This window comes from Tiliqua scincoides, chromosome 5 (genome assembly GCF_035046505.1).
Source record: "Tiliqua scincoides isolate rTilSci1 chromosome 5, rTilSci1.hap2, whole genome shotgun sequence".
Classification (NCBI taxonomy): Eukaryota; Metazoa; Chordata; class Lepidosauria; order Squamata; family Scincidae; genus Tiliqua; species Tiliqua scincoides.
Genome location: NC_089825.1, coordinates 88,007,432 through 88,032,979, shown reverse-complemented (window position 1 = coordinate 88,032,979; position 25,548 = coordinate 88,007,432). Strand labels below are relative to the sequence as shown.

The 25,548-nt window shown below is 47.6% G+C and overlaps 1 protein-coding gene across 3 annotated transcripts in view; it reads right to left on the bottom strand.

The window, feature by feature from the left end:
• Positions 1-2,103: 2,103 nt before the first annotated feature.
• NFE2L1 (NFE2 like bZIP transcription factor 1) overlaps positions 2,104-25,548 on the bottom strand; it is a 37,951-nt gene continuing 14,506 nt past the window's right edge. For 2 of the 3 annotated variants that reach the window (XM_066628798.1, XM_066628797.1), the window contains 4 exons: positions 8,677-8,892; positions 7,322-7,411; positions 6,631-6,792; positions 2,104-5,307 (listed from right to left, as the gene is read on the bottom strand). In XM_066628798.1, coding sequence (XP_066484895.1) covers positions 3,991-5,307; positions 6,631-6,792; positions 7,322-7,411; positions 8,677-8,892 — 1,785 coding nt within the window. In that variant the 3' untranslated portion in view covers positions 2,104-3,990. Of the gene's footprint in view, positions 5,308-6,630; positions 6,793-7,321; positions 7,412-8,676; positions 8,893-9,068; positions 9,310-25,548 lie in introns of those variants that run through there. The other variant, XM_066628799.1, reaches the window with a different exon arrangement.

Genomic DNA, 25,548 nt, shown 5'->3' with positions numbered 1-25,548 from the left:
CACCTATGGCTGCTTTTTCCAAATGTGTAGATTGACTTTCAATTATAAGCTAGGGAGGGGGTGAGTGGGAAAAAGCAGAGATGTTGGAATACATCACCATATCCTCCCTTTCATCATTCCTTCTCATGCTAAAATGTGGTGATTCCATGCCTGTTGACAAACTGCCCCCCCCCAACAAACTAGTGGTATCTGCACACAGTGTTGGAAACGACATTTGGGGGGAAAGGGGAAAACACTTCCCTCCCTGTACAAGAGGGAAACTTCAGCCTCCTTCTCACAATAGTGCACTGAAGACCACTTCAAGACTGCTCCTTAAAAGCTGGCTGGATCTCAGTTGGGTTCAGGATACGCAACATTCTGTAGGTACCAATTCCTTTCCTTTTTTTGTACTTACCTGAAAGCAATTCCAAGTTATTTGAACTGGCAGTTAATGGAAGCTAACTGACTATCCTACATAATTAAATGCATTGTTTAATGTAATAGAATAGTTCACATGTTTTGAATTTTCTTAATTTACCAAAACAGGTACTGTTGCAGCTTGTATGCTTCATACAACAGTTAACAAGGTGCCTAACTCTGACAATAAGAAGCTAAAGTTGTCTGCAGGTACGCCCCCCCCCCCCGCCTATGGTAATGAGAACTAGCTACCTGAGAGCAAGTGGTGTGTATACACACAAACACACACAGGAGGCAGAGAACTGGGAAAGCTTTTTGAACACAGTTGACCCCCTTGTGTAATACCCCAAACCAGCCTTCAGAAAAATGAATTTAGCATAGATATCAAAATTCTACATACATGAACCTTTTTAGGTGGACAGTGATTTGATCCCAAGGATCATGGTGCTAAGGGGGCAGGTTTTCACTTTTACAAGTTCTGGGCTGCTGGAGGTGCAGGAAGCTCTGCACTATCCTCTGCAGGGCTCCCTGATGCTTGGAAAAGCACTTCCTCTTTGCATTGCAACCATGAAGTGCTTCTTGCCTGCTTATTTCTCAGAGTTTCAAGCATTGGAGAGCCCTGCAGAGCTCCCCACACCTCCTGTGGACTGCAGCAGCACAGAATTAGTAAAAGTAGGTGAAAGCATACACCCCCTTAGTAATGCAATCCCATTGCTGCTCTTACCCATTCGAGGCCGGACCCTTTAAATGAACTGGTGGGTTGCAACCTACCAGTTTGAGAACCACTGGACTACAGCTCATGGTAGGCTAACCATCTCATTGCAGGATATGTACAGAAAACGAAGAAGGCAAAAAAACCCTCCCTTATTGTACCTTAGAAAACCAGTTGCTAGGAAAGGTCAAATTCTTTTCTAGCTGGAGGCTTCCTTTAGGGCAGTGGTTCTTACACATTTAGCCCAGGGACCCACTTTTTAGAATGAGAATCTGTCAGGACCCACCAGAAGTGATGTCATGACCAGAAGTGACATCAAGTAGGAAACTTTTTAAACAATCCTACCCACACTTACCCAGAAGTCCCATTTACTATCATTGTTAAAATATACATAGTAGCCAGTTAAAAGTACTGGTCTGTAACATTCCCCAAATGCAGTCATACATGTAGCATCAAGACAAATATATTAAAAATACTAAAATGAATGGGGACCCACCTGAAATTGGCTCGCAACCCACCTAGTGGGTCCCAACCCAGTTTGAGAAACACTGCTTTAGGGAGTATAGCTAATACTCATTGATAAAACTATCCTTCATGAAATTATCAAAGTCTGGAAGCAGGGAGAAGGCAGCTGCACAATCCCCAGGATCGCACTGCTCAGGGGGGCTGCAGGGGCTGGAGTCCACTTACCAGAGCCTCCTATAGCCTCCGGGGGGGGGGGGGGAGTGGAGGGAGCCCTGCAGAAAGTCATGCAGGGCTCCCCGCACCCCCTGAAGTCTCCCTGAGCAATGCGATCCTGGGGATCATGCAGCTGCCTTCTCCCCCCCCCCCCCCCCCGCAAGAAGTTAGAGCAGCTCAAACTGTCCCTGAGAGTTTGAAAACCGCTGCTCTACCGCATGACCTAACATGATTGAATGAAGGCAAAATTGGGAATAAATACTTTTTTAGCTTCTGGCATGTTGGATAATCCCATTAAGAACATCAAAACACTCAAATAGTGAATAAGCCTTTTTATTTTTGTCCTGTGCTCACACGCTCTCGCTCTCTCTTCTCCCCAACAGGTCATAGAAACCATTCAAAATAAAACCTCTTAGGTAAAAATAAATTAACACATGCACACATCAGGGCTCCACAACCTCACCACCCAGCAACCCAGCCATAGCTCAACACATTTTGTGCTTCAAGTTTCATGCTGCCAAATTGCAGGAGCAAGAGAAGTGGAAGAGACTCAACATTAGCTCATTTCCCACCCATCCCCATTTCTTCCCTGCAAGAAATCATGGCCTCAAGAAAACAAGCTCATGGAACACCTGGTTGCAAAATTTGCCCTTTACTACAGGGACAGTGCTTCGTATTCCCTCAACCCTTTGGAGGATGCCCATTTCAGTGCTACACCCTTGCACTCCATCACATACACAGGACTGACTGACTGGCTGGGAAAAACCAAAGCCATTTAGCTCATCATTTGCTGGTAAGGTCAGTAATACTCCCAGCTGTGCTATACTGCAAGTTAACAGCTTTGAGGACTGCCTCAGAGCTTGAGGCCAGTTGTGTTCAAGGCACTACCCTCACCCTTCGCCTTATTTTAAAAAATGGGGGAGTTGGAATGACACCCAAGGACAGAAAGAAAGCCAGCTGTGGAATTACACAGTTATGCATCAAATCTTTATGGCAAAAAGAACTTTCAGCAGCTTTGATCACTGGGGGAAATTCCTCCCTTTTCTTTCCTACATGCATACTACAAGTTCATTCTATGTGGTGGGAAACACACAGGAGCAGAGCTCTAAAGATAAAATAAATTAAAATCAAAGTGCTTGCTAAGAAGGGGGCTTGCCATATGTGGCTACACTCTATGCAACACACCCGCTTTATGGAAGCAAAACTTGTGCTGTAGGCTCAAGTGGCAATGACTACATACCAAACTCCCAGTTGGGTGAAAGTGTGGGCTTCACAGCCAGCCAGCCCACCCACCCCTTTTCTCCCCAAAGAGATTACCTTCAAGCCAATCAGTGGGGAAAGACAGCATTGTAGCATGCAGTTTACCGTGCGCTATCTTGTTTGAATGCATCTTGGTGGTGGCCCAGCCATTCATTATACTGGCTCCTCGCTGTGGGCAGTGACATGCTTAGTAAGTTTTCAATTGGCGAGGAGAGGAGCAGTGCGAGTATGTTTACTCTATTAACCCTTTTCAGTCCTATCTTCCCAGCATTTATGGCGGGTGCTAAGGTACACCAGAAAGACTACACTAGTTAACCCCTTGAATGGGAATCTCATTTCCTCTCAAACTGAAAAAGGTTAATACAACATCTCCAATCCTCCTCCCTAAATACCACACCATTTCACATGTTCCACTTGTAGATACACACACATATGCACGCCTAAGGAGGGACATTGGCTAACAGTGGATTTGGTTATCTTTTCAAACTGGATAGAACCAGTATCAAAACTGGTTCTGGCAAAAGCTACCTGAAATATCCACGTTTTGGAAGTTTAAAGAAAAAAATGCTCTTAACCCTGCTCAGTCTGTCCACTTAAACCTCTTTTTCCTCTTAAAAAAATCCAGCTTTTCTACCCTCTGCAGAGACTCAACCCCCCCTCCCCACACATTATGCCAGCTAGTTCCCCTCCCCACATGTTCAACAATGGGTTCCAGGTTGCTGGGGGTACAGCTCTCTCTGAACATGCTTTGCCATTCTGCCCCTCAAGACTTGTATACCCCCCGCCCAGCAGTCTGCTCCTATACACTGGCTGGCAGCTATCATGGTTTGAGAAGATATATTGGATAAGAAGGCATGAAAGTTCCTTCAAATTCTTCTGGGCTCAGCCCTTCTCCAGAATAGTTTCAGTGAGTTTTGCACCCTCCTGCTGACATTCATCATCGCTCACTTCCTCCTGTCTTTCTGTTTCCTCTCCTGTCGCCTGCCTTGCTGGTCAGCCAAGGAACGTGGTATTAGGAGAACGCTGCCATCACTGGCATACTGTAGGGCATACTGATTTGGGGAGTAGGGCTGACCATTCTCATCACGCAGGCGGCCAAACACCTCCTGGTAGAGGCTCTGCACCTTTTGCTTCATCTGGCGGATGGATCTGAGGAACTCCACCTTCTCCCTGAGCAGCTTTGACTTGTCTCTCTGCAAATCCTCCACGTCCCGTTCCAGGTTGAGTATAGTGTCCAGCTTTCTCTTACGACAGTTCTGAGCAGCCATCTTGTTCTTACCCCGCCTCCGAATGTCCCGGATGAGACTCAGCTGGGCCTCACTCAATTGGTACTTTGACAGGAGTTCATTGAACTCCTCCACAGGCAGGTTGATGATCTTCTCATTGGGAAAAGGAATCTTCATGGCTCTGGCTCGGTGCTCATCTCTGCTCATCTGCTTATCCAGGAAGTCCGCCTGCTTATCCTTGGCACTCTTCTTTCCCATGCTTGTTGGCTGAGGTTCGTCAGAATCTAAGGTCCTGGGGGCCATGTTGTAGGTATGGTTGTGGCCCACATGTTCCAGGTAAGGCAAGTAATGCAGTTGAGAAGGGTTCTGGTAGCTCATGCGACAAAACTTGCTGTACTCTGGCTGGTACCCAACCGCCCCTTCTGCATCTTCAAAGTCAACATTTTCAGAGTCCGAGTTATAGCCCACAGCACCTTCCTCAGAAAAAGATGAAGAAGCTGAAGAGGATGACGATGATGCTTCTGAGCTGCTAAGAGAAGCAGGGCTGTGGCTTGAGTCCAAGGAGAGCCCAGAGTCTGAGTCAAATTCTTCCTCTAGGCGGGAGGCTTGCACTGGGTTGAAGCCTTCTTCAATAGCCAAGTCCATCAAACTAATCTCATCTAACATGGCTTCATCCAGGAGTCCACCAAGAGGATCTGGGAGGTCAGGCCCAGATGTCTCATTTACAGTGCTGTTTAGCTGGGGAGGGAAGAAAATCCCACTTAGATTAGTAGAGCCAAATGTGGTGTTGAAGCCAGTGGAGTTGTCGGGAACCAACTGTAACAAAGCTGAGCTGCCAGCCACTGAGGGCCTCTCAATCTCAGAGCTGAACAGGGAAGGGAAGTCCTGTGTGCAGCCACCCAGTGATGCCTGATGCAGGCTGACATTCTGGTTGATGGGAGTGGATGGAGCAAGGCTGTAGTTGGCTGTGAGAATGTCTCCACTTGGGCTGTTGTACAGGGTCTCTGCAGCTGCCGTGCTGTTCACCTCCATACCCTGAAAAGAAAACATGTTTCAGACTCCAGCTGTGTCTCTTTCCTTAACCAGTTCTTTCACCCCACCATGGACAGACAGGAGTACACAAAACAAGTCTCCTGAAGAGGGTCTCAAAGACAGCACAGAAAATGAAACATTCCAAACAAGTCATTCTGGAAAGTTTAACACACATTAATGACTATGGGACTTCTCTTCCTCTTATACATGAGACACACTCTGATGAACTCCTTTTTTTTCTAGCACAAGAACAAAATAGTACACACCAGGTCAGAGGCTTCTGGTTCCTGGACCAAATTTAGCCCAAAGAGCTGAACTTGCAAAGCACAGGCTAGAGGTGAAGAGAGGTAGTGTAAAGTGAAAACCAGCATCTGTGCTGATGGGACTTACTGGCAGGTTATGGGAGGGGGGAGGAAGCTGGCTCCTATTAGTTGCTAGGAAGGGGTACATGAATAGCTTTGTCACTGCCATTTATGAGAAAGTTGCTAGCATCTGTTATACAAATTCTGCCATGGTACATAAAATGGTTTACTTTGTGCACAGAGTGTATTCTGCAATGTGCATGATATGTTCTTGCAGAATTTAAATTTTCTCTACTCCTCAGCAGATACTCAAAAACATTTACTATTAAGGAGAAAGCAAATCTGAGTTGTAACACACCATCACATGCTCCCAGTTACGATTCCCTGCATGAAAGGAAAAGGGAAGCACCCTCTGCTACTGAGTACTTTGTTTTTTAATTGAGAGATTTTGGGGCTTAAGGATGTTTAGGCCTGTTGTCAATCCACTTCTGCTTCCCTCCTGACACTTGAAAGGGATGACTGAGCATTAAGAGAAAGAAACTTGAAATATATGCTGCTGCTGATCATGTACAAAGTTTTGAGAGAAAGGTTCCCAATGTGATGGGGATTTCATTTCAAGATCCTGAAAGTGGCTTCCAATACAGATTCCGGGAACAAAGCAAGCCTTGCTCAAATTCAATACTGAAACCTTTTTTTGTAGTAGGTACAGACACCAGATCACATGCAAGCAACTGGGAGAGACTATATTTAAGGTTGGTAAGGAATTATCCTCAAGGTTGCATTGACTTATCTTGACTTGAGACTTGGCCTTTTGTTTGATTCTCTCCTGTAACAAGCAACTTGGGAGACTTATGTTCCGCAGGCAACTGCTTGGAGCAGTGTGCCTTGTTTGCTCATGCTTTGTGTTAATGTCATGTAGGTGCAAGCAAGACAGAAAAAGACAAGGAGAATTTAATGGGGAGAGGAGAGGAAGCAACAAGGGACCCAGAAAAGGACAACACACAGAGAAGCCAGTCCTCCTCACCTGCGTTTCCATGATAGACATGAGGTCCTGCCACTGCTGCTCCAGATCAAAGGGCAACTCTGTCTCTGTCAGAAGAGGAGACAGGAGCCCTTCTGGGGCAACAGAAGACCCACTCTCACTAGGCACAGCTTCAGTTAGGCTGGGAGCATCTGCAGCTGGAAACTGAAAGCAAAGCAGAATTAGCTGCCATTCTGGCTGTGAAGTGTCCAACCATACTCTTCTCCTCTCCCAGGGTAAGCTTTACAAGCATCAAGTCTGGTTCCACCTGTGACAGTCATATCCCAATACTTCCTGCGTTCACAGTACAAGGGACTTTCAAGCAAGCGGGGAGAAGGAGGAAGGCGACACTGGCCACCTCCCTTTTTTGTTAATCTAACTGGCCCCATGCCTGGAACAAAAGCAGCTTCTTTCTTGATATGGAAAGGCTTACTCTGCAAAGCCTGCAAAGGCCAGCACTGTACAGGGCACTGGGTTTTGCTGTGGTTGATCCAGGACCAAATCCCTGGTCAGCTCACTGATTGGCTTTCAACATTTCTACAACTCAAAGCCCAACATAGCTTCACAAGGTTATTGCAAGGACAGAAGATGAATGATCAAGTTCATTTATAGACTGAAAAGTTCCGTAGAAATGACAGGTGTTACTAATGCCAAGTAGTTAATCTTTCATTTTCTGAGGGTCAAGCATACCCACCTCCGAGTTCTCCCCAAAGGGAAACGTGGCCTCCAGCAACCTAAGGCACTCCTCCAAGGACAAGGCTGTCTGGTCCTCCACACCAGGCACCTGGAAGAACACAAAGTACAGCTATTATTTCATCTCAGTCTGACCACAAAGGTCCTCTAGACAAACTGCCTTCAACCCTTTTCAGTTTTCAGACCATCATTAACCCTAGCCTGCCATGGAGACTCATGTAATTTTTAAAAATTAACTATACCTCTTTAGCCCCTTCCCATTGTTCCTCTAATTTAAAAAACAGGTATGAACGCTGGTCTGTAACCTCACCTTAGACTATTGCAAACTCAGATGCAAGTCATTATCAATTAAGACCAATGATCCATTCCAACCCACAGCCCCAAGACAAGGTTGTCTGCTCAGAACCAGGCATACCAAACCAAGAAACACTGTGTGCAAACAGCTCATTTCAACAACTAGTCAGTGTCTGGATAGTCCAACTGATGAGTCCCAGCACCTCATCCCACATCCTTGTCCCAACCGTACACAGTTGCTTCCTTTGATGACAGCCCTACCCTACCTTGTCCCACAAAAAGGCACCTTTCACACTTTGACAAAACTTCCAGTCAAAGCCATCATCAATATATATAACTTCCAGTCAATATTCTTAGATGTGGATTATCTTGGTGTAGAATTAAGTGTAGTCCATAAGCAGAGCACTGTTCCTAGTGGCAGCTTTTCCAAAGATACCCTTAAGAGCAGTGTTAACTTTGGAGTGCACCACCCTGGGATATGTCACTTTCTTTGCAGGATCTGAAGTGCTGGCAACCACCACAAACAACATACATATTACAGGGAAATAGCAACTAGGACTGGGTCAAGGCAGACTGAAGAAGGTCAAGAGATTTGCTTGTGGCCTGTTTCAGCAACTACTGTGCTCAAAACCAGCCATGCCGAGTGAATCAGGTTTTTATTAATTTTTTTTATGTGGAAAGCAAGGAATATAGACCAAGGCCTTAACCAGGGACACTCAGATGTAACCAATACCTATGCACTCAAACCCAGTACACAGAGAAACTGCCCTGCTTGCTTCCTTGACAAGGATCAGACATTCTGAACACCAGCAGTATTTCAAGACTAATTCTCTTAGGGTTGTGTTTGTAGCCTGACAAGGGGAGGATGTTTTTCCAGCACCACAGCTTATCCTCACTTTTTCCCTTGAGACAACAATTCAATCCAAGACCTACTTAGACATGCAGCCAATCAGAGGCAGCAGCAGATTTCCCCTCTCATCTATTAAGAAGGTATGGCGACCAGTTCCAGAATGCTGGGAAAGAGAGCTGCCCTACCACCACCAACCCAGCAGCATGTCATACCTGTGCAGGGAAACTCTCCCCTGTCTCGCCATCCACTAGCAAGGCCCTGTCCGCAGCATCATCTCCTCTGCTCCTCCAGCCATCCCCACACTCCTGCCCGTTACTCGGTTCTTTGTCCACTTCGTTCTCCTTCTGGCGGTGACTGTAGTCAAAAATCTCACGCCCAGCTCCAAGGTCGATATCCTGTCTCCACAGGATGTCAATTAAATCAATGTCCTAGGAGGGAAGGAGGAAAAACATTTCTTCAAACCCTCAACTCTTTCCCCAAAAGCCCCCTACTTTGGAAGATGCCCCATCCCCTGCAAAAGCCACAGCACAAACAACTACATTTCCCACACCAAAGCCCCAGCAGATCTTCAGCCTCTAAGATGAGGCTGTTTGACCCTACTCACCTCAAAGTGCCGTCCTTCTTTCCAAGTGAGGGTCAGGCCCACCTCCCCTGGTTTTTTTCGGGACCACCCTCGCTGTCGCGGGGCTCCAGATACCTGCCCTCCACCGATAGCCATTCTGCACTGGGAGTGTGCCAAGAGCAGCTCTGCAAAGAGGCTGCTCCGGGGCACAGACCAGGAACTCCATGAACAGCCACCAAGCTGTCGCCTCCTCACTGCCCATGCTACGCAGCAGAACTCTCTCTGTCCAGGCAGGAGGAAGCCTGCAGCTTTAACTGCTCAGACAGCTGGCTGGCTGGCTGGCTGAGGGAGGGCCAATTGTCATTCTGGATTGCTGCTCCATAGCAGCAGGCTTGCATCAGCCTGTGGTGCCATTCTGGGCATTTGCATAAAGGGGTGGGGAAGCTCTGCATTTTCAGCCACCTGATGCAACACGAGAACTAGGCTTGCCATGCGTGCTATGCCTTGCCAGCTCCCTCCGCTCCAGACAGACAGATAGCCTGCCTTCCCCAGTCCTTCAGACAGAAAACTCTCACCCAGCTATACACACCCTAAAACACTCTGCTTTCTCCCAGCCGCAGAGCAGTGATCAGTGCTCACCCCCCACCCCACTCCAGACATTTCCCCCCACTCTGGAATGCTGCTACCCTTTAAACCCCCATTCCCCTCACAATATTCTGCAGGACAGGCCTCTCCCAAGGCTGACCCACCCTCACCCGGCAGGCAACCAGGCTATATTTATTCACGCACTGCAGGAGTATGTTTCTTTTCTCTGGCCCAGCCCTAGAACTGCCAACCACACAGAGATGCCTCCCCGCCCTGTGGCACAGTCCGTTGTTCTTTTACAAGAAACCCTGCAGTCATACCACTGGCAGCCTGTACCTGGGACCCCACCCTTCCACTATCCCCCCCATTTCCCATGGAAAGCTAATAACTACCCTGCAAACTATTATTTCATTCCTGCATCAGACTGAAGGAGCAAAAGGGCCCAGAATTCAGGATACTGAGGTACCCATTTTGAATGGTCAAATCTTTCTTCCTGGAAGAACCAGAGTAAAGTGCCCCCTATCTCAGCTCCACAGAACATACACCAGAGCTCTGTGGTGAATTTCATACATGACTGCCCTGTACCCTTGAGCATTTGGTTGGTCAATCTAACAATGCCCTTTGGAATTATCTGTCTATCTCTGACCTGAGACACAACACCTCCAGCCCAAGTATGCCAAACCCAATGTCACCCTTACTGGTCAAATGTTTCAGGGCTGTTTTATGGTCTCCTCCACACCTGCTAGCTCCTCTTCTCAATCCTGCTGTCTTGGTTGATCAGCATCCCTAGCCCTAATCGTTCTTCCAGGGACAAATTGATCAGGAACCCCATATAGATCACCTCCCTTCCCTCCAAACAGCCACTTTCATATTCACCCAAATTAACTAGCAACTTTAGAGCAGAATTCGACGCTTGTCTACTCAGAAGTCTTATTTTCTTCAATGGGCTCACGCTTTAGAAAGTGTACATAAGATTGCAGCCTATTGCCTCCTCCCCCTGCCACTATCACTTCCCTTCATAGGGCATATGATCCACACCAGCAACTGGCCCTCATCATCCCTTATCTTGTTCCTCTTCCTCAAAATACTGATTCAGATTAAAAACTCTAATCCACATGATGTCTTGTCCGGTTACCTATGTCTTGGGGGTACAAAGACCCTCTGCACCCCCATCCACAGCTTCATCATCAAGGTACCCATTTATCTTCCATGATCAAATGGGCAAGGATCCCACCTGGATCAAAGACATTTTTAACCTCCTCTCCCAGCATTTCAACATAAGAATATCTACATAGTAAAATGCTGCCCACCTGCCTTTCTTCCATGGGGATAACTAGCCCAAAGCCCATTCTCCACACATTATCCCTTCATAACCAGATCGTCAACACCAACATATCCACAGAAATTAAGGACTCTCCCCACTACACCCCTTTGCTCTGTAATGGGTCAGAACACCCACTTCACACACCTGCCACTGCCCCCTTCTCTCACAGCCTCATCAAAATATCACACATCCCTGCCTGCTGCAGACGCTCAGTACATAGTGCTTGGTGGGGAGAGATCTGGCCTGGTCTAGCCAAAAGCAAGCAGCAGGCACGGTGAGAAAAGTGTTAAAGGAAAGGGATACCTTTCTCATGTCCCCAGCTGCTGCTCCCAGAGCTGTCCACCCAGATCATGGTCTATGTAGAGCGCAAATTCCGGGCAGGCAGAGCTGGGTGACCCAGGCAGGGTGCCGCACAGACATCTCCGGTTTCAGTAAGCAGTTGCGCTTTTTTTGGCAGGCTTGCCAGCAGCCCCCGAGTTGTTTGGAAGTCCCCCTCCTTTCCAGCATGTGACCCACAGGTGCTGTGCTATAGCCAGCCTTCTTCCCTCCCCCCCTCCCCAGCATGAGATCCAATCCTCTGCTCTCCTCAGCTTGTCGCTTATGGAGGAGTTCCGGCGAATCCCCACCCCCTGCTCAATGCCCAAGCTGCAGAATGGAATCCCCACCCCATGTGCTGTGCTGAGGCTGCAGCGAGACTGAGACAACACCCCCCCCCCACTCTCACACACACATGCCTGTTACCTAGGCTGCAGTCTGAGCCAATCCCCTCCCCCAGGTCACCGCGGAGGATGCAGAGGGAGCCAGGCTCCGCCCTGTGCTGGTTACCTAGGCTGCAGAAAGAACCAATCCCATGCCTCAAGTCCCTGCTGAGGATGCGGGGAAAGGGCTCCTCCTTGCTCTCGTCACCTAGGATGCAAAGAGGAAAGCCAATGGTTTCTCATCTATTCCACCCCTCCCAGGTCGCCCTGGGAGCTGCAGCAGCATTTGGGCCTCTGTCTCCTTGAGAAGCTCCCACACCAGGATGCCCCACCCAAGCTAGGCAGAGATGCCTGCGACTGTGCAGGGGAGCACTGAAAGGAATGTTGACTAACATCTCTTGAGCATCACCCTTCACAATAAGCCTTGCCAGGCAGCAGCTTTTATCCAGAAACTTGTTCCCTCTATCTGTTCCCCAAGGTCTCCTCTTCCCCATCGACCCAGATTTAACTTGCTTTTAAAAGGCAGAAGGGAAGCTGCAAGGAGAGACTTGAGGGTTTTGCATCCTAGGCACAAGAGATGCATTTCAGGAGACGAAAAAGCACTTCACTAGGAACTTTTTCAGCCCTTACTGGTGGAAATATGGGCTTGAAGGGTCTTTCCTGGTTTCGAACCTACTGTGTTTCACTCCTACCCCTCAGGTCAGTACCAACTGTCTCCTAAGCGAGTGCTTCATGGTTGGAACAAGGGCAAAGTTCACCCCTCCCCCGTGAAAAAAACAGCATTTTCCTAACCATTGTGGGCAGGAGGAAGAATGGTCAAAACTAAAGGCTTGTGCACCACATAAACACATACAGGGAATGACAAACAGGAAACAATTTCCTGGCAGTTGAAAAGGTAGGGGCACAAGCAAAGAATAAGCATGCAGTTGAAACTGGCAGCTTGTTCCTCCTGTCATTGGGCTAGGATGGGCACAGAGGTGGAAGGGCTGACCAAATCAGGAGCTGCAAAAAACAGAATAGGCATGTTCATCCACTCACATGTATGTAAGAGGTAGTGGCAACCTAACCTGGGTAACCTACTTCACCAGCTTTCCATACTCTGTCCAGGACAGGGGGAAGGGTGGGGCGGGAGAAAAAGAGTAAGTCCAGACACAAGAGTATTTAGACCTGTGAATAATGTGTGTTAAAATAAGATTCTGCACCAGGAAGAGTTTAAAAAATTGTACCTCAAACATACAAAAGGAAATTTGCTTCCAGTTGTATAATTTATTCTCCTCTGAATTTAGTAATGGGAAAGGGAAGAATAATGTGCAGGGTACAGAAGCACTGCCCCCCCCCCTCAACCACAGGAAACTGTTCAAGGCCAGCTCCCCCTTAAACTTCTGAGATTTCACTAAGCATTGCACCACACTAGCAAGACTAGCTCTACAGACATAGAAGACAAACCATTTACTGAGGGCAACACCAATTTCTGTCCCTGCATAATGTTCTCACAAAACACACACACAACCCTGGGCACAAACATTCCCCAAAATGGCTCAGAGAGTTTTTTTAAATCTTCAATTCCTACAAGGAAGCATTATAATTTCTTTTTCAGAGCCAGCCCACCCAGGGCAAGAAAAAGAGTGGAAGATCCAGGCATGGTTGCCAGTGCTGTATTCTTTAATGCCAGAACAACCAGGTACCTGGAATTTGTTTAGCCCCATTGTCCAGAATTTGCTTTAGCATTTCAGTGACAATCCTGGTGAGAGTCAATGCTATCACCATCATATCCACTTATACAAGGAATAAAAAAGCATTCTACAAAGGCGGCAAAATAATGACCAACGAACATTGAGAACTGGAATGGTGTGGTGGCTCAGAAGTTGGCCTTGGACCTGGAAGATCCAGGTTCAAGTACCGTCTTAGTCATGAAGCTTCCTAGTGATTTAGGGCCAGTCACTATCTCTCAGACTGACCTACCTCACAGGGTTGTTGTGAAGACAAAGGAACAGGAGGAAACCATGTAATACCACCCTGAGCTCCTTGGAGGAAGGGTGGTTTAAAAAATGTGAAAAATAAATAAAAAAGTTATCTAGTACTTTTCCTTGTTGTTCAAAGTGCTTCATATACATTATCCGAGGTAAAGCATTTGGGGCTTTTTAGTTTAAAAATGACTAAAGGGAAGACATGATCAATATTTAAAGAGTTCTGCATGGTGTGGAGAAAGTAGATAGGAAACTGTCTCCCTCTCCTATGAATCTAGACCACTAGTTCTAGAACATTGCGCAACCCAATGAAATTGCTTTATCTTGGATGCAAAATGGATAATTAATGATTAATACAGTGGTGCCTCGCATAACGAATGCCCCGCGCACCGAAAAACCCGCTTAACAAAAGCAGTTCGCGAAGTTTGGTAACTCGCATAACGAATTTTTGTGACTTATGCTTCGCATAACGAATTTTTTTTTTTATTGTCCTGTCCTGGTTTGTTTTAAATCGCACAACCGTTAATACCCAGGATGCATTGTGCCTGGAGGTTTAAAAAGCCTCCCCAATGCAGCCTCGGCTCACTTCTCCACATGCAGTTCCAGGGTTGACTTCCAGGAGCCTGTGCTGTGGGCGAACCCTGTCTTTGGTCAACAGTTCTGAGCAGTTCACCAACTCCTTGGGGAACCTACTACCAGCAGTTAAGGTAAGTTTCTTTGAACTTTTCATAACTTTTGGGAAGTGGTGGGCAGCATTTGAGGTACTTTTTGGGGGGCAGCTGGCCAACAGCAGTTTTGGGCTGCTGTTTTGGGGAGGTTAGGGGAATTTTTCCAGCAGTTTGGGGAATCTGTGTAACTCATTTGCAACCGTTTTTCCAGACCAGGATTTAAGGAGCTTCTTCACAGGGACATCTCAAGCAGTGGAAAGGTAGGGAGCGTAGCTTCACCATGTGCATTTGTTCTCCTGTGTTGGGGGGTGGGGGGGGTGTTATGCCACTTTTTGGTCCCAGGCAGGTTTGGCCAGGTAGGGAGCGTAGCTTCACCATGTGCATTTGTTCTCCTGTGTTGGGGGGTGGGGGGGTGTTATGCCACTTTTTGGTCCCAGGCAGGTTTGGCCAGGTAGGGAGCGTAGCTTCACCGTGTGCATTTGTTCTCCTGTGTTGGGGAGTGGGGGGGTGTTATGCCACTTTTTGGTCCCAGGCAGGTTTGGCCAGGGGTGGGAAGGTGTGCGTGAAGCGGATGTGAAGCACTGCCTTTTGTTTTTGCGAACGTAGCAACTGCTGACATGGGTCCCAAGAAGGCTGCTCCTGCAGAGGCCAGGAAGAGGACAAAGATGACACTAGAAATGAAGAAGGAGATCATCCAGAAGCACGACGGAGGCATGTGATTGACAGACCTCACCAGGGAGTACGGGAGGAATCCATCCACCATCGGGACCATCCTGAAGATGAGGGAGAGAATCCTTGCAACAGATGCAGCCAAGGGAGTCACCAGGATCGTAAGGAACCGGCCACCTGTTCTGGAGGAGGTGGAGAAGTTGCTGCTCATCTGGATGGAAGAGAAGCAGCGTGCAGGGGACACCGTGACTGAGGCTGTCATTTGTGAGAAGGCCAAGGCCTTGCACGCAGACCTCGTACAGCAAGAGCCAGGAACCTCAGCCGAGCCAGCAGTCTTCAAGGCAAGCAGAGGCTGGTTTGAAAGATTCAAAACCAGATCTGGAATCCACAGCGTGGTCAGGCATGGAGAGGCTGCCAGTTCCGATGTTCCTGCGGCTGAGGACTTTGCCTCGGAGTTCCTGGAGGTCGTGACTACACAGGGCTACCTTCCACAGCAGGTCTTCAACTGCGATGAGACCGGGCTGTTTTGGAAGAGGATGCCCAAAAGGACCTTCCTCACTGAAGAGGAGACCAAGCTGCCTGGCCACAAGCCCATGAAGGACCGTCTGACCCTCCTCTTCTGTGCCAACGCCAGCGGGGACCTGAAGATAAAGCCCCTGCTGGTGTACCACTCCGAGAACCCACGGGCCTTCAGGAAGCACAAGGTCAACAAAGACCAGCTGAGCGTGTTGTGGCGATCCAACGCTAAGGCTTGGGTCACACGCATCCTGTTTGTGGAGTGGGTCAATCTGGCTTTTGGCCCTGCTGTCAAGCAGTACCTGCTGGACAACGACCTGCCGATGAAGGCCGTGCTTCTGATGGACAATGCTCCTGCTCATCCTCCAGGCCTTGAGGAAGACTTGTTAGAGGACTTCCGCTTCATAAACATCATGTTCCTGCCGCCTAACACCACCCCACTACTCCAGCCAATGGATCAGCAGGTCATCGCCAATTTCAAAAAACTGTACACCAAGGAGCTTTTCAGGCACTGCTTCGAGGTGACCGATTGCACCAACCTCACCCTGCATGAATTCTGGAGAGACCACTTCGACATCGTCAGCTGCGTGAAGATGATCACCAAGATGATCGTTATCTGGTGTGCTCCCTGGGCATTTGGTGGGCCGCTGTGAGATACAGGAAGCTGGACTAGATGGGCCTATGGCCTGATCCAGTGGGGCTGTTCTTATGTTCTTAAGGCCTGGGACAGGATCAGCCAGAGAAATCTGAATTCCACTTGGCGCAACCTGTGGCCAGAGTGTGTGGCAACAAGTGACTCTGATGCTTCTGCGCCTGCACCAGAGTCAACAGTGCTGGAGGACATTGTTTCCTTGGGGAGGACCATGGGCCTCGAGGTCACAGAGGAGGACATCTGCGACTGGGAGCTGTTCACCCAGGAGCTGGTCGAACTGCAGGCAGAGGCTACGCAGGAGCAGGCCTCTTTGGAAGAGGAAGAAGCGACAAGTGAGGAACAGCTGTCCTCCACGGAACTGAAGGACGTCTGCCAACAGTGGCAAAACGTGCAGACTTATGCACAGCGGCACCACCCAGGCAAGGCTCTGGCACATGACCTTGCGAACATGTTTGATAGAAGGATCATGTCCTCTTTCAGAGGGGTGCTGAAAAGGCAGCTGAAGCAGCAGACCATGGACAGGTTCTTCATGAAGAAGCAAAGAGTGGAAGAGGAACCTGCTGCTTCTACCAGTGGTGCCCAGTTGCCTTCTTCCTCCTCCTCCTAGAAGCCTTGAAGTCAAGCCTTGAAGCCTTCTCCCAGTTGTCCAAGTTGTTAAGTTAAGGTAAGTTAGAGCAGTGATGCTGAGACTTGGGGGACAGAGGGGTCTGTCTCCAGGTTGTCTCTGGCTAACTGCAAACTGCTTCTGTCCTAGCTAGCCAGCCTGAGACTGTTCCCAGTTTGCCAGTGTCCCTGCCTACTCTACTGCACCTTCTCCCAGTTTGCCAGCATTGTCCAAGTTGTTAAGTTAGAGCAGTGATGCTGAGACTTGGGGGACAGAGGGGTCTGTCTCCAGGTTGTCTTTGGCTAACTGTAAACTGCTTCTGTCCTAGCTAGACAGCCTGAGACCGTTCCTGCATGCGTCTTCTCCACGTTTGCCAGTGTCCCTGCCTACTCTACTGCGCCTTCTCCACGTTTGCCAGTGTCCCTGCCTACTCTACTGCGCCTCCTCCACGTTTGCCAGTGTCCCTGCCTACTCTACTGCACCTCCTCCACGTTTGCCAGTGTCCCTGCCTACTCTACTGCGCCTTCCCAGTTGACCAGCGTTCGTGCCATCCCCAGAGAGACCCTCCGCAGCTCTGGGAACGTAAACGACTGCTGCTGTGATGTGGAGACAGTTCTGTCTGCCTCCAGTTTCCTGACTTAAAAGACTGGTCCTGTAGGTTGAGACACTTCAGCCTGACTTGGTCACCTTAAAATGTTTGTGTACAAGTGTCCCCTAGAGCCTTAGAGTCCTTTGGTGATTTTAAAAAGTTTCTGTATTGGTTTCTGTATGATGTCCCTGTTTACATGCCTTAAAAATGTACTTTCTGAAGAGTTTTGCACAGTCCAAGGACTGTTTGTGACTGTTTCTGTTCAGTTTCAGTGTTGAGCCTCAAGTCAGATGGTCCTGCCTCATGTTTGCTGATTTTTAAATGTTTTTCTGTCATGTTTAAAAAGTTGAAGTTTTGTGCTTGAAATTTTTGAAATCCTCAGTACAGTATGTAAGCCTTTAAAGAGCACTTAATAAACACTTTGTAAACCAAATTTGACTTTGTTCTGACTTTTCTTGCCCATAGGAACGGATTAATTAAATTTCAATGCATTCCTATGGGAAAACGCGTTTCGCATAACGAAAAATTCGCATAACGAAAGGACTTGCGGAACGGATTAATTTCGTTATGCGAGGCACCACTGTATATAGAATTCACTTATATTTAATTTAAGCCACTGGCTTAAATAGCTTTTAAGAGAAGATACAACAGATTCATGCAGGATAAACCTACCATTGGCTAACAGTCATTATGGCAAATACAACTGCCAGGTTCAGAGGCTGTATACCACTGAATATCAGATTCTGTGAGGCTGTAGCAGGAAAGAGCCATCACTTTAATGTGCTTGTGAGCATCCTGCTTGTGAGCATCCTGCAGGCGTGTGGTTGGCCACTATGACAAATGGGATGCTGAATTAGGTAGTCCATAGGTTTGAGCGTTTATGCAAGCTTTCCTTACAGTGTCCTTGGGTGGTAGGTCTGCATTATTTCCCTACTAAGAATGGAGCTGAGAACATAAGAACAGCCCCACTGGATCAGGCCATAGGCCCATCTAGTCCAGCTTCCTGTATCTCACAGCGGCCCCACCAAATGCCCCAGGGAGCATACCTGATAACAAGAGACCTGCATCCTGGTGCCCTCCCTTGCACTGGCATTCTAACATAGCCCATTTCTAAAATCAGGAGGTTACACATACACATCATGGCTTGTAACCCATAATGGATTTTTCCTCCAGAAACGTGTCCAATCCCCTTTTAAAGGCATCCAGGACAGATGCCATCACCACATCCTGAGCAAGGAGTTCCACAGAATGACCACAAGCTGAGTAAAAAAATATTTTCTTTTGTCAGTCCTAACCCTCCCAACGCTCAATTTTAGTGGATGTCCCCTGGTTCTGGTGTTATGTGAGAGTGTAAAGAACATCTCTCTATCCACTTTATCCTTCCCATGCATAATTTTGTATGTCTCAATCATGTCCCCCCTCAGGTGTCTCTTTTCTAGGCTGAAGAGGCCCAAACGCTATAGCCTTTCCTCATAAGGAAGGTGCCCCAGCCCAGTAATCATCTTAATTGCCCTCTTTTGCACCTTTTCAATTTCCACTATGTCCTTTTTGAGATTTGGCAACCAGAACTGGACACAATACTCCAGGTGTGGCCTTATCATCAATAAGGTTGAGGTTGAGAGCTGCTTGCCTGAGGCCATCAAATGAATCTGTGGCCGAGATTCAAACCAGGACTGGATATTAGAGGCTCCAATGGCAGCTTTTGCACTACAGCCTACCTAATCTTACCTGTCCAATTATTCAGTATTTGTGTTTATGTATTGTCTAGTGCAGGGCTTTTCAAACTGGGGCGTCGCAACACCCCAGCCCAAGGGCCCTGGCCTCTGTCCCCAAGGGGCAGGGGCAGCAAGGTGGTAGGGAGGAGGCAGTGACAGGATTAATGGGATTATCCAACATGCCAGAAACTAAAAAAGTATTTATTCCCAATTTTGCCTTCATTGCAATCATGTTAGGTCATGCAGTAGAGCAGTGGTTTTCAAACTCTCAGGGAGAGTTTGAGTTGCTCTAAGTACTTGCGGGGGTGAGGGGAAGGCACCTGAGGGGGGCTGCAGGGGCTTGGGTTCACTTACCAGAGCCTCCTGCAGCCTCCCAGGGGTGAGTGCAGCCCTGCGCGACCTTCTGCAGGGCTCCCTGAAGCTTTAGGAAAGTAGAGCAATTGTGCTCCGCTTCAGGTTTTGCGGAGGCGGGGTGCGATTGCTCCACTTTCACTTCTAAAGCTTCAGGGAGCCCTGAAGACAGTTGCACAGGACTCCCTGCACCCCCAGGAGGCTACAAGAGGCTCTGGTAAGTAGATCCAAGCCCCTGCAGCCCCCTGAGCAGCGCGATCCTGGGGATTGCATCGCTGCCTTTCCCCAGCGCCCGCTGCCTCCCCCTACCCCTGCAAGGTCTTAGAGCAGCTCAAACTTTCCCCAGAGTTTGAAAACCACTGGTCCAGCACTAAAAGTGACAAGACAGTTCCTTAACTAGGGGGTTGACAGTATTTGTTAATTGGTAACACAGGGACAGGCCAGAGGTCAGGGACCAAGAAATGTAATGGAAACAGAGCAGGGAAAAGTCAAGGAAAAGAGAAGCAAGCAGCTCTTGGTCATCATTAACCAAGCATGTTTCAAGATTACTTCTCTTTTGGTCCTCTCTTCCATCATGGAAGTCTAAATTCTTCAACTGAAGTACAACCTAACTGAGGTTGGTGGTATCCACTGTCTTTAGTACATTTTGCAGAAAGGAATTGTATAAGCAGGACTGAAAAATTCCAATCACCTGGAGACAAAATGTTGGTATAGCACACAGGGATTAGTCTTTCCTGTTCAAGTCAATTACCTAGCTGACTAAACCTTACCTCCTCCTCACAGAAGAGTGGAAGAGAAAGATGTTCAAAATACCCCATTCTTTCCACTGTCACTTTAAAAATCCATAGAGTAGTTTTAACTACATGAAAAGCTAGTGTTTTTTAGGACACCAGTTTCAGTAGGCATTGTATGGAGGACAAAAAATATGTATAACCTGTTCTTCTCCAAGAATTCAGAGTGTACAGGCTGCCTATAGCAGCATGGAGAAAGGGTTCTGCTCCCAAAAGGTTCACATTTTATTTCCAAGGAAGACAGACTCAAACATAAACTATATATAAAAACAAAATCAACTCAAGTACTTCATTCCTTTTATTATCCACTCAGCCAGTAATCCAACCCCTCCAAACCTCAGCCATTCACTTGCAGAAGTTACAAGGAGCCATAGCTATCACACAGATGAGGCCAGGTTATGGGGTATGTGGAATATACAGCAGTGCTGGACTTGAGGACATTCCCAGGGATGGCAGGGGTGGGCGGTGGTGGTTCTGAAGGGATCAGCAGGAGTGGGATACCATGAGATGTGTCAAAGTTTATAGAGAAGTACTTCTCTCAGCCCGCTTAATAGAAGCAGTGCTTAGTGCTACTTTTAAAAAAAGTACTTCTTTAAAAAAAGAAAACACAAGAAGTCATCAGCATCATAAGTCAAGCTGCCCTGACTCCCAGCCTCCTCTGGCCCTCCCCCTGCCAGCTCTCAGACTGCTTGCTCAGAAGGTAACTCCACTTGTTCTTGGACCATGATCTCACCTAGCACCAGCCATTTCCTAATGCTTGTCCTCTCAGAAGCCCCCTCTGTAATGCCTACTAGGAGTCTTTTATTCTGCATTGCCAGCAGTCCCAACCAGCATGACACACATACACAAAGAAAAATAGATATGTATGTCAGTCTTGTGTTACTCATGGTTTTCCCTACATAAGTGGTGTCAGCATTAAAAAAATAAGTGTGCATCACAGGCACAAACCCTTTAAGGGACACAAATGAATTTTTTGTATGTGTTACCACTGTACTTCTCAGAGTATGCTGTAGAACCTGGAGCAGAACGAAGGGCCTAGATAGATAAAAATTACACAGCAAAATACATCAGGCCAAGATCCTACTTTGCACAGTAAGCTTGAGGTTCTCTGCCGGAGGTGGGGGCACTCTGGAACACTTCCCTGTAGGAAGGCCAACAGAAGCTGAGGGGTATCTGGTTTGAGATTCCTCATCCCTATGGAACGAAGATGGGGAGGTTAGAGAACAACAAGGTAAAGGCAGAGTAGGAGAAGAAATTGGGAATGGTAGCGTGATGCGATGTGATAGACGGTTTGGCACAATGAGAGGATTCAGAGATAAAGGAGGAATAAGCAGCCCATCCTGGGGCATTCCATGTACAAATGCTTTTATGCAAATGCCCGAAGTCTCCAAGCAAAGATGGGAGAACTGGAATGTCTGGTGACAAGGGAAAACATTGACATAGTGGGCATAACAGAAACCTGGTGGAATGTGAAGAATCAGTGGGATACCACAATCCTGGAATATAAACTCTACAGGAGGGACAGGGTGGGACGGGTTGGAGGTGGGGTGGCCATTTATGTTAAGGAAGGGATAGAATCCAGCAAAGTAGAGATTGAAGGTGGGTCCGACTCCATAGAATCTCTATGGGTTAAATTACCAGGCCTGAGGAGTGATGTAATACTGGCAGCGTACTATCGTCCTCCAGACTAGAAACCAGAAGGGGACCTTGAAATGAGGAAACAGATCAGGAAGGTGACAAGGAGGGACAGGGTTGTAATCATGGGGGACTTCAATTATCCTCACATCGACTGGGTCAATTTGTGTTCTGGTCACAAAAAGGAGACTGCATTCCCTGACATGCTAAATGACTGTGCCTTAGAGCAGCTAGTCATGGAGCCCACCAGAGGGCAGGTGACTCTAGATTTAATATTGTGCAGTACTCAGGACCTTGTTAGAGATGTCAATGTTACGGAGCCATTGGGGAACAGTGATCATGCTGCGATCCGTTTCGACATGCACGTCGGGGGAAGAATACCGGGCAAATCTCTCACAAAAACCCTTGACTTCTGATGAGCGGGCTTCCCTCAAATGAGGAGGCTGGTTAGAAGGAGGTTGAAAGGGAAGGTAAAAAGAGTCCAGTCTCTACAGAGAGCATGGAGGTTGTTCAAATGAACAGTAATAGAGGCCCAGCGGAAGTGTATACCACAAAGGAAGAAGGGCTCGACTAAGTCCAGGAGGGTGCCCACATGGCTAACCAGCCAAGTTAGAGAGGCTGTAAAGGGCAAGGAAGCTTCCTTCCATAAATGGAAGTCTTGCCCTAATGAGGAGAATAAAAAGGAACATAAACTGTGTCAAAAGAAATGTAAGAAGGTTATATGGGAGGCCAAGAGAGACTATGAGGAACACGTGTCCAGTAGCATTAAGGGGAGTAATAAAAGCTTCTTCAAATATGTTAGAAGCAGGAAACCCGCCAGAGAAGTGGTTGTCCCTCTGGATGGTGAGGGAGGGAAAGGGGAAATAAAAGGAGACTTGGAGATGGCAGATAAATTAAATGAGTTCTTTGCATCCGTCTTCACTGCAGAAGACCTCGGGCAGATACCACTACCCAAACGTCCCCTCCTGACTGAGGAATTAAGAATAGAGATAGAGGTTAAAAGAGAAGATGTTTCAGATCTCATTGATAAATTAAAGATCAATAAGTCACCGGGCCCTGATGGCATCCACCCTAGAGTTATTAAGGAATTGAAGAATGAAGTTGCTGATCTCTTGACTAAGATATGCAACTTGTCCCTCAAAACGGCCATGGTGCCAGAGGATTGGAGGATAGCAAATGTCACGCCAATCTTTAAAAAGGGAAAGAGGGGGGACCCGGGAAACTATAGACCAGTCAGCCTAACATCTATACCGGGTAAGATGGTGGAATGCCTGATCAAAGATAGAATCTCAAAACACATAGACAAACAAGCCTTCCTGAGGGAGAATCAGCATGGCTTCTGTAAGGGTAAGTCTTGCCCCACAAATCTTTTAGAATTCTTTGAAAAGGTCAACAGGCACATGGATGCGGGAGAACCCGTGGACATTATATATCTGGACTTTCAGAAGGCATTCGACACGGTCCCTCACCAAAGGCTACTGAGAAAACTCCACAGTCAGGGAATTAGAGAGCAGGTCCTCTTCTGGATTGAGACCTGGTTGAAGACCAGGAAACAGAGAGTGGGTGTCAATGAGCAATTTTCACAATGGAGAGAAGTGAAAAGGTGTGCCCCAAGGATCTGTCCTGGGACCGGTGCTTTTCAACCTCTTCATAAACGACCTGGAGACAGGGTTGAGCAGTGACGTGGCTTAGTTTGCAGACGATACCAAACTTTTCCAAGTGGTGAAAACCAGAAGTGATTGTGAAGAGCTCCAGAAGGATCTCTCCAAACTGGCAGAATGGGCAGCAAAATGGCAGATGCATTTCAATGAAAGTAAGTGTGAAGTCATGCACATTAGGTCAAAAAATCAAAACTTCACATATAGGCTAATGGGTTCTGAGCTGTCTGTGGCAAATCAGAAGAGAGAACTTGGGGTGGTGGTGGACAGGTCGATGAAAGTGTCGACCCAATGTGCGGCGGCAGTAAAGAAGGCCAATTCTATGCTTGGGATCATTAGAAAATGTATTGAGAACAAAACAGCTAATATTATAATGCCATTGTACAAATCGATGGTAAGGCCACACCTGGAATACTGTTTCCAGTTCTGGTCGCCGCATCGCAAGAAGGATATAGTGGAAATGGAAAAGGTGCAAAAGAGGGCAACTAAGATGATTGCTGTGCTGGGGCACCTTCCTTATGAGGAAAGGCTACAGCGTTTGGGCCTCTTCAGCCTAGAAAAGAGACGCCTGAGGGGGGACATGATTGAGACATACAAAATTATGCATGGGAAGGATAGTGGATAGAGAGATGCTCTTTACACTCTCGCATAACACCAGAACCAAGGGACATCCACTAAAATTGAATGTTGGGAGAGTTAGGACAGACAAAAAAAATATTTCTTTACTCAGCATGTGGTTGGTCTGTGGAACTCCTTGCGACAGGATGTGGTGATGGCATCTAGTCTGGAGGCCTTTAAAAGGGGATTGGACAAGTTTCTGGAGGAAAAATCCATTACGGGTTACAAGCCATGATGTGTATATGCAACCTCCTGATTTTAGAAATGGGCTATGTCAGAATGTCAGATGCAAGGGAGGGCACCAGGATGCAGGTCTCTTGTTATCAGGTATGCTCCCTGGGGCATTTGGTGGGGCCGCTGTGAGATACAGGAAGCTGGACTAGATGGGCCTATGGCCTGATCCAGTGGGGCTGTTCTTATGTTCTTATGCTACTGCCTACCCTCTGCTTCTCTGGCAGAGGAGGAGGGAGAAATAAGGGCATAAAGGAGGTGGGGCTAATCCCAAATTGGGGAAGGGGTACAGGAACAGAGGCAAGCAAGTGTGGCTACAGGCATGGGCAGACAGAGGTTAGAGGTGGTGGGTTTCTGGGGCCCTAGAAGCTTGGTTGGCCCAAGATGCCGAACCAATATCAGCTAAAAAGTGACATGAAAAACAGAGATAAAGCCTTGAAAGGTGCTGAGCAGCATTCTTACTCACAGACAGCAGATTTCTGCAGGGTTCACACTGCAAAGTGTTCTTTTAAATAAATCTGCTGTCTCCTGGCAAGAATGCCACTAAGCATCTTTGAGGTTTCACCTCTGTTTTGAATTGCCTGCTTTATATTGGGCTGCTCTAAACAGCCCAAACTTGTTAAATAGCTCTTCCAGAATGTGCAGGTTCCCACGAAGGCCGACAGTCTGGCCTCAGACAGAAACTCTACATCCACATAGTTCATGTAAACTCTACTAACCCTCATGTGTTTTGAAAAAAAAAAATGAGCAAACACTTCTCTTCACCTTTCACCTCTGCAGGTTCCAGGAAAACGGTATGTTCTCAGCTGGCCTCTGTTTACAGCCACTGCCTCGGGGTAATCCCCTTTCCCTCTCCTACATTCAGAAGGAGAGGGCTGGAAGAAACACAGCACAGGGTAAGGAGATCTTCTCCTGCCAACATACTGACAAGCTTGGGATGGGTCACAGTGGGATAATACTTACTCTGGCAGCTCTCATCACATGGTTCCTGAGCTGGGCATTTATTTTTATCCCCTTGTTGTGGAAATATTACCAGGACACCATAATCCGGAGAACAGGTCTTTCTAGAAGATCAGGCTGTCTGTAGCATTCAGCCTATAGTACCACAAGGGAGGAAAAATACCAAGAGACACTCAAGTCAAACTATGCCACCTTGACAAGCACATCCCATGGGAACCTTGAACGGATACAAGGGCAGTGGCAGTCTGCAAAACTTTGGACTCCTAAATAGAAACCTCCTCATACTCGCCT